This window comes from Anguilla rostrata, chromosome 7 (genome assembly GCF_018555375.3).
Source record: "Anguilla rostrata isolate EN2019 chromosome 7, ASM1855537v3, whole genome shotgun sequence".
Classification (NCBI taxonomy): domain Eukaryota; kingdom Metazoa; phylum Chordata; class Actinopteri; order Anguilliformes; family Anguillidae; genus Anguilla; species Anguilla rostrata.
Genome location: NC_057939.1, coordinates 33,618,895 through 33,628,586, shown reverse-complemented (window position 1 = coordinate 33,628,586; position 9,692 = coordinate 33,618,895). Strand labels below are relative to the sequence as shown.

At 38.8% G+C, this 9,692-nt stretch overlaps 1 protein-coding gene across 2 annotated transcripts; it reads left to right on the top strand.

The window, feature by feature from the left end:
• The first annotated feature begins 3,777 nt into the window (after positions 1-3,777).
• Positions 3,778-9,685, top strand: LOC135259570 (uncharacterized). Of its 2 annotated transcripts, XM_064344083.1 has the most exons (3): positions 3,778-4,219; positions 4,307-6,003; positions 9,094-9,685. In XM_064344083.1, exon 2 carries the CDS (start codon positions 4,452-4,454, stop codon positions 5,517-5,519), a length of 1,068 nt encoding a protein of 355 aa, XP_064200153.1. In that variant the 5' UTR covers positions 3,778-4,219; positions 4,307-4,451; the 3' UTR covers positions 5,520-6,003; positions 9,094-9,685. The 2 variants fall into 2 exon arrangements, with proteins under 2 accessions (XP_064200153.1, XP_064200152.1); XM_064344082.1 differs by having other exon boundaries at positions 3,778-6,003.
• The last annotated feature ends 7 nt before the right edge of the window (positions 9,686-9,692 follow it).

Genomic DNA, 9,692 nt, shown 5'->3' with positions numbered 1-9,692 from the left:
GCATTTTGATAGCAAAACAGCGAAGAGGATTCCTACCTGCTGATAAGCCTAAGCTAGAACCGGAGAAGTTGATAGTGGAGAATAGGAGCAGACGCATATGTCCCGGCAGGCTTTGCATATGAGAAAATAACAACAGTGTGAGAAATTAGGACGAAATGATGAAATTGCGTAGTTGAAACAATGTTTTTAGCAGAATGGGCATGTAGGTGAAGGTTGACATGAGCACGGAATATATTGCGGAGTAAATAGTGACCACGCTATAGCCTATATAATATTTGGTGTAAAGCATTAATCGTTAAAGTGGAGGGTTAAGTAACGAGTGAAATCTATTGCACTGTTGTGCTTTTCTCATGTTCAGTACTAGTAGTTATACTTATTGGTGAGTCATGATTTTAAATGTAATGTTTTAATGGGGAGTTGCATAACGTACATACGTGGTAATTGTATGTGGCTAGATAGAGACAGGACGAGGTAACATGAATGTAGAAACGTGGCGTTTGTTAAGGTTTTGTATGGTAGCCAAGTGAAGAAATATAGTTAGTAGAAATGGCACAGCGGTGAACTGGTGTAACTTTTTAATAAAAGGAATACATTTACCGTCATGAAATGCATATGGGTGGCCGTGAGTGAGTTTTGGTAAAGAAAATATAAAAGCGTAGAAGTTGTGTAAAGAGGAAATTACTGCTGGGGCGACGGATCGATCCATCGAGGTTTACCAGTTGTGATTTGTTATGCAGCACCTGACATAGCTGTGCAATGCGTGAAATCATTAGCAAACCTGTCGTGGTTTTAAGGAACACGGCAGTAAGCACAGAAGAGCTCCGTTGAATCCATATGGATATTTGCCGGTAAATGAACTGAGAGGTCGTATAATTAGGTATACGTTGACCGATTGTGAAAGCATAATGAAGTAGAGCTTTTGTGAGATCCTAGGGGCAATGATGTGTAGCGTAACTAATGAAGCGTACTATACTGTCAGTGTATATGCGTTCAGGTGAACAGTGTACTGTGAATAGCTATAATTGGTGCCAAAAGCAATCAACGTTGGAGGAATATCTGTGAGACAGATTCATGTCAGTGAGGGCAAAAGCTAGAGTTAAATCATTAGCAAACCTGTCGTGGTTTTAAGGAACACAGGCGTAGCTGAAGAAGCTCCGTTGAATCCATAGCTGCAATTTGTAGCGTCAATTGAACGTGCGGGTTCGTCAATCAGTGATCGTTCGGACGTAGATATGTGCAAAGCATTATGAGAGTAGTAGACAATATTGTGAGGTAAGCAGGTTAAGAAGGTCTAGCTGGCTTGAACCAAGGACCGTATCCCAGACTGTACCTACCACTAGGCCACAGGCGGACTAGCTGTATATACTGAGAATGTTTCAGAATAAAAAGGTATGGGTATTTAGCGTGTGTATGCGTGTTTTTCATTGGGTCGCGTAGGTGAAGATTTGGCGAGTGTCGGTAAAATGTCCAATGGGGAGATATTAGTGGGATAGGCAGCAGGAAAAATAAGAATGAGAAGGAGGAGGAGAAGAAGGAGAAAACGCAAAATCCCCTTAGTTTGGGGCTTTATTTTGTGGACATGTGAAGTTGTTTGTGAATTCTGTCTGTTGAAATGGGGTCAGAATGTACAGAATTTAATGTTTTTAAGGGCTGAGTGTCTGTGGCTGTTGTGGTTATTTCTGTGGGGAACCCTGAAAAGTGCCAAACTCTCTGTGCTGTATAGGTATGGGGCATGCCCCCGCCAAGGCGTAACTTGGTGGGACGGCATACTTGCCATCCCAATCTCTTTCTATTTAGGTACTAGTGCTGTTTCACTGTAATAACCTGCCTTTAACATATTTGCAGATATTTGTTCTTAAGCCATTGTATGTAACTGAAGTGTTTCTTTTATTTGTTTTGTCACTAAAGACATTGTAGATAAATGTGTATCTTGTAATTAAGGCCATATGAAAGGAAAAGGGTGAAGGAATTGAATTAGAGTAAATTAGAGAATTCATTGAATGAAACTGAAATGGAATGTAAAGTAGCAGACTGTTAGATGACTCAATTTTTAAAGAAGGGTGCCAAATTGAAATTGATAGTGGAGAATTATTTTAACTACAGTGATGCTATCTACCAGTAACAGTACAATTTAAAAGATAACGGTTATTATTTGAGTCATTGCTTATATGCACTTGTGGAAAAAAAGGAACGCTGAATGGAAGGTAGATTGTGACATGGTGTAGCCCACTTGTTCTGTGGAACTTTCATTTATTGGCAAATGTAAATGTTTATTGTTGAAAAGATTCCAGAAAGCCACTGATGAGGAAACAGTGCTTAAGTTGCAATTGTGATCCTTCTCCCATTTTTCAGGGGTACAACACATGCATAGCTAAGACAATACAAGATGTCTAATAAATGCATATGTTTGAGGGAAAACATTTGTTTTTTAAATAAATGCTAATATTATTTTGCATTTGTATTGTATTCATGATATTTATTTTGTTTTCCATCAATTTTAAATTGTTTTTTTAATGTTTTGAATGGGACCAATGGCTTCAATTAGGGTTTAGGGTTCAAACTAGGGTTCAGCTAGGGTTAGGGTTAGGGAAACGGTAAGTCTGAGGGTTGAGGCAAGTTCACGGTTGTGTTTAGCAGCTTGATGAAAGGTAAGGAAATGGGTTTCTTAATGATTTTGAATGAACCAAAAATTTTCTCGAGTAGGATGTGTACCCATGACCATACAAAAGGTGTAATGGTAAATGGTAATGTAATAAATGTATTTTTTTTAGTGAAAACATTGTTTTTATAAATGACGTCATATATATTATATTACATTTGAAATATAGTATTCATGATATTTACCTTGTTTTCCAACAATTTAAAATGGGATTTCTGATGTTACCATAGGCACAACTGGCTTCAATTAGGGTTTAGGGCTCAAACTAGGGTTCAGCTAGGGTTAGGGTTAATGAAACGGTAAGTCTGAGGGTTGAGGCAAGTTCATGGTTGTGTTTAGCAGCTTGATGAAAGGTAAGGAAATGGGTTTCTTGATGATTTTGAATGAACCAAAAATTTTCTCCAGTTGCATGTATTCCTATGACAATCAAAAATGTCTGTTAAATGCATATGATATTATTGTATTCATGATATTTATTTTGTTTTCCATCTATTTTAAATTGGTTTATTAATGTTTTCAATGGTTCCAATGGCTTCAATTATTTCACTGGTTAATTATTTCTGTCTGGGGAATTTGGATTTATGAGATTGCTAATAGCATAATCAAATGTATTTGAAACAGATGACGCGCCCATCTGTGGCCGAGTACAGGTTTGCATTTGGTCAGATTCAAAATCCGTTTTAGAAAGACGCTGTCTACACTGCGCGAACACACCATTTAAAAAGCGTGACCGTGCTAGGCAGATGAATTTGGTTGTCACATGGTTTACATATGGTGTTTTTATTATGTTGTTGTGTTGCAGAATCAGGAGGCTTTTGTGGCAAGCAGGGAGCATCAGAATTAGCTTTAGGCTACTCAAGAGCAGGACTGTATGCATTTTAACCCAATCCCTCCTCGTCAACACACTTTCCCCCCATGTCACATCCTTACTAGGGTAGTCTTCCAACTACTCTCGGGAAAGTAATACAGTGCCTCCTAGTGGTCAATACACAACCTGTAACATCTATTATTGAACACAACAAATTGCATGGTATGAAACGGGAAGGAACTACTTTTTCTTGATAAAATCATTGTTTTCATAGAACTTACGACCAGAGGTTTTTACTTAATGGTGCAAATAGAACTACAAACCAGAGTGCATGCATAACGACGGTCCAATTAGAACTACGAACCAGTTTTGCTTGACAACGGTAAGATAATATGCCCAAACGCCCGCAGAAGAACATTTCACTTCCAGCTGATTAAATCTATAAAAATCAATAAATATAAAAGCAAACTCATATTGTCATTGTTGGTACACGGCATGAAATTGATGTGAAATTGCAGGGAAATTCCTACAGTAACCTGCTGTTTTATTGATATACGGCACATTGCTGAAGACAGAACAGCATTGTGGGCGTTTTGCTCTTAACTGCATAACACCGTTTGAATTTGCAGTAATTAACTGGAAATTGCAATGCATATTGGGAAGCCGTTGGTTAGTAGTGGCGGCAGGGAATTTGCTAACAAAGCAATGCCAAGTTTCGAGTGTCACACCTAATAGGCTACGCGAATTTAAAAGTAATTATATCACAATTTGTTCGTTTTTGATTTCCAACAGAATACGTTGATCTGTATTTCACATTAATTTTCTTGTTCTTTTCCAAGGCAACCCTGTATTTCGAGTATTTTTTGTTGCAGCTGGCTAGAGTGTCGCCGGATTGCGCAGGTAGGCTACGTGCGTTTCGAATTCATTAAACTAGTTAGTATCATAACGGCCAATCATTCGCCAGCGATAGCTTAGTATGAAAGCATGTTTCCGTGTCAGTATTGTGGTCACCAATGCTTAACGAAGTATGCGTTTGTTAGGCATGTGAAAGTACATGCGAGTCTTCCAGCCGCGTCGTTTAAATGCGCCTTCTTTGATTGCACCCGTTCGTTCAGAAACATGACGCGGTTGGAATGTCATGTATATCGAGAGCATAAAGATAAGAGGAGAGCACAGGTAACTGCAATCGAGTGTGTATCTTGTCATGTAGAATTTTGCAATGTTAGATGCAATGATTTATCCAGTTTAAACTCTCATTTGAAATCTCATATCGGAGAGCGCAGGGCAGTTTCTTGTCCATTTCGTCAGTGTGGGAGAACGTTTTCAGTCGTCTCTTCCTTTATTTCTAATTTTTCCACAGTACACAAGTCTTGTACAGTATCCAGTCTTCTGGGCCATGTAACAGTAGGAACAGAGACGAGACTAACGGCAACCAATGAACAAGTTGAGGGTGTTTCAGTGTTGGAGGGGGATTTGACTGATGATAATGAGGGAGACCAAGCAGCGGTGCTGCCAGAGAGAGCAGATGAATCCCTTTTCTTGAACAATTTGGCTTTCTTTTATTTAAAGTTGCAGGCAAAACTTTTACTGCCAGCATCAGTCATACAGTCTATTATTGAGGATTTTCAAGCAGTGCATGATATCAGTCAGTCTCATTTACTTCATAAGTTGGACGAAAAGCTGGTATCATTGGATATCACTGACAATGAGAAAGAGAATGTCATAGAGGTTCTTAAATCCGAGGATTTGTTTCGGGCATGCAACACTGGTACCTTGAAAACTGATCAAAGACAAAAAACAGTTTTTAAAAATCAGTTTAGATACATTGAGCCAGTCCCACTTTATCTTGGAAAGAACGATTCAGGGAAGGAATGTTTTGCTCAATACATTCCGTTAAAAGATACACTTCGATCACTCTTTCGGTGTCAGTCGGTCAAGCAGCAAACACATAGCTACAAACAAGAGATACAGTCTTTGTCTAGATCAAGAGATGTCTTGGAAGACATCTGGGATGGTAGCGATGTGGCAGCAAATGTACTGTTTAAGAAGTAGGAGAAATCTCTTGGTCTGGTATTGTACCAGGATGCTTTTGACGTGGTAAATCCGCTACTTTGATTTAAATGGTATAGTCTTACCTGATGGACATGTGTACCGAGGAACATTGTGTGCCATAGCTGGAGATAATCTGGGATCACAGAGTGGCTTTAGTGAAAACTTCATCGGTATGGCCGTTATATCGGCCATTATTTGACTTTTTTGACCACATCTGGATCGGCAGTTATGCCGCCGATGTGCCCCGATTTTTTAATAAGTATAATAAACAAAAAAAAAAAAACAATGATTATTTATCTGTACTTGTCTGTTCGAAAGTTGTAATTGCTATTTACTAGAATTATCCAGTAGAGGGAGCTCTAATACAAGTGTGAACTGCAGCAGCTGACGCGCTACTTCTCTAATAAGACGTTTGTTACTCGTGCCTCATCCAATATTCTCCACTGCAAGACTTGTCTGCACAGATTCGGTTGCGGCAATAAAGGTATGTATATTTAGTGAAAGTTTTTAATTAAATGCGATTATACGACCACTATGTTTATCAATCCTCATTATCAAACGAGCGAGCTAGCTAACATATTTGGTTCACTTTAGCAAGCTAGCAAGCCTTTATGAACTGGAAGTGAGCACATAAGCAGTGTAGGATCTACATTTCCAGAGGACATCGTTGTATTCTCAAATAAATAACCAACCAAAATAAAATGGTGATTGAATGTTTCACACATTTGTTTTTTTTTTTTTATCTGAGATAATGATATTGGCTACTATATGATGTTGTGTAAATAGCCAAGGCGTGATTGCAAGCGAGTGTCATCTTGTCACGCGTCATCGTAGCAAGCTAACCAGACAGTAAAAACGCACATAAAACACTTCTAACATGAATCATTTTAAGCCATGTTATCTAGCTTTGTCGTGATAACATGAGAGAAGGATTGCTGTTGGAGAAGTGAATCAACCAACAGTTAGCGCGGGTAACCTGCACGAAAGTGCATTGTAGTTTTTTTTCCCACGTATTTCATCCAGTCAATTTAATTTCATCTAACGTTACACTTGATTCACTCTTTAGCTCCGCTAGATAATGTCTTACTCTTTGAGATCATGTAGTAGAAATACAATAAGAAAATATAATTAATTTAACTTACTGAGAATATATAATAAGAAATAATGAGGCTGTGTCATAGCTAATGCGTTATTGCGAGCGAATGTGTCATCTAGTCATGCGTCAGAGCGCATTGTAGTTATTTTCACCGCCTAATTCTTATGGACAGGGAAGCTCGTTAGATAGTCTTAGTATTAATAAAATAAGAAAATATAATTAATGTACTGAGAATAGATACTAAGAAATAATAATAACAAATTAATAATAACAACAACAATAATAATAATTATATTCATAAAAATACATGTTTGAAACTGGAAAAGGGTTTTTTTACATTACTTTTTTATAGATGTTGGAAAAGAAAGGAGTAAAAGCAAGGTGTGGAGTTATTTTGATTTCACACTTAAATATGGTGTTAATATATATATTGTAAGGCCCACGGGAACAGGCATAGAGTGGAATTTCCTCTCTGACTGTCGTAAAGCAATTCGCCAGGTGCAGTGTCTGATATTGTCGGGACAGAGTGGCCCGTAAGACCTTGGCATCTGGTTTTGCGACAGTTAACAGGTGACACCTCTTTTCTACGGGAAAGCAATTCTAAAATTACCCCAACGTCCTGGAGGTTTCAGATGGCAAGTAATAAAATCACATGATAGAAATGGGGCAAATTGCTCAGGACAGTTGAGGGACAGCCAAAGTGCCCTCACCTGGTATCACTGGGTAACTTGTCTCCCTACCTTCATAAGGAAAGAAATTTACTCAAGCACGCTTTTTGTTAGGAAATAAATCCAGATTTGGGTTGAATACATTGCTACACTACACTATGCAATCTTGATACACTGTGGAAAGACATTGTACAATCTCTTACATGAACCAACTGCCAACTCTCAGTTATTTCATGTTTTTCAGAGTTTTCATGACAATCACAAGAACAAATATTCATATTTGGTATGGTTTTTATGGTCTCTGTGCGAGTGATGCTCTGGTTTAGGTTTTAAAACCAGCAAACCTATAGAAAATCTATTTTTATAAATTTGGAAGTAAACTGTATTTTTGGGACACTCCTCCTAGTAATTCCATCTGTCTGATCCTGTCTGAACCAAATTCCAATATTCCCCTCCAAGTAAATTTATGGTTTTATGAGCCTTTTGTGGCGACATCCACCTGCCTGCGCTGGGTTCTTATAGGAGAGGAACAGGGCCCTCTGGGAGTCTGCAATCAGACTTCCCACACAGGACTCTTTCTGTGTGTAGACTGCTGTCAGGTATGCTCATCTTTATCTTTGATTGTTAGACTATTTTCTAAATTCTGTAACTACAAATTGACTATTTTAAGTGTATAACCTACCTGACATTAAAACTGTTAATGACTTGATTTTTGTGGTCTTGGTCAATGTTTCGTTCTTGTAACAGCCCTCTAAGTCGGTTTCCCCCAATTATGACTAGGGAACTGCCCGTTGGACTGTTTGATCACCAAGTTTTCAGTTAAGGCGGGACCGTCAGCAGAACCAAGTTGATCCTGGGATGACCAATATTGGCCCTTTCGGAGTCCCTGAACCCTAATTAGGTTATACTCCCCATGAGGGAAATCTCACAACCGCTGTGTCGTCTGCAAACAGCTAGTTAAATTGTCGTTACGGGCGCATCCGCGGTGCGTACCGGGTGAAACTGCGTTGACCCTCGGTGTAGAACTTCAGACGAACTGAGTTCCATTCTAAATCAAGCCTAAATTCTAATTTGGAACATAACTTATTAATTAATATGGAGTCAGATTATCACGAGGGTAAAACCTAGTAACTGTTACGCTTTCTTGCTGTGGTCATGGATATATTTGATGTGTTGTTCCGCGCATTTGTGAATATTCTGATGCTCCCATTGGGATATTGACAGTCCGGCGACAGATCGGATATATCTCTGATGACAGCATAGCCCCGTTTGCGAACGGAGAGTAACCTGAATGCTACTGATCCGTTTCGGGCCAGTTTTAAGCGGGATATGAAGCAGCGCCTTCATATCTAACCCGTGGCAACGGAACCAGTGCATTCTTAATTATAATTGTGCCCTGTTCTTACGAACAGAGGAAACATAACTAACATCTCCGGTTTTGAATCACACCAGCCAAGGGAGAACACGCGGTGCCTTCCCCTCCAGCTACAAACCCTCATTGGTCTAGCTGTGAGGTGTTTACAATATTTAATTTAATATCATCTTTTACTTTTTTTATCTAAAAAGTTTTGTGTGTTTATTTTTATTTTTATTTGTTTGCTTATAAGTTTAATGTTCTGAAAATATACGTTTTTCAAATTGATTTGAAAATGTTGCACTTTTTGACAAAATATCGGTCAAAACATCAGTAATCGGTGGGCTAGGACTCTCCAAAATCAGGATTGGCACCGGACCCAAAAATCTGGCATCGGTCGGGCTCTATTATGTACTGTTGGCCATGCTCAATTTTTGTCATCTCCCTTCACAACAGGTGAAAAGAAAACAATTGCATCATACAAAGACAGCGTGCAGCACAGCATGCAGCATAACGTAAGTACATCAAAACTGTCACTGGGAATTAAATTTGATTTGATTCCAAATTTATCAAATTAACCCACTTCCATGTGTGCCAACTTGGTCTGCCTCCTTGTCTGGGCCATGACTTATTTTAGGGTATCGTCGCATATGACTTAGCTCTATACCCAAGTCATTTTGTCACAAATCAGAAATTCTTCACGTATAGAGAACTGAATGGACAGCTTAATCACTTCAGGTACCTTGGCAATGACGCCAGCAATAAGCCATGCGAAATGAATCCAGGAAGTGAGAAATTGAGTGGACATGCTGTCCAGAATTGGTGTTTCCTTAGACTTCTGCCTCTCTTGATTGGGGACAAAATTTAAAATCCAGTTGAAAATGAAGTTTGGCAATTTATGTTGCAGCTAAGGCAAAAAGTTGAAATTGTTTGTGCTCCTGCCATTGCAACTAGCCAGATGGCCTACTTGAAAGTCCTTATTGAGGAGTATTTGCCAAGTCGACAGTATTGTTTTCCTAATCACCCACTTAAGCCGAAACATCATCATATACGTC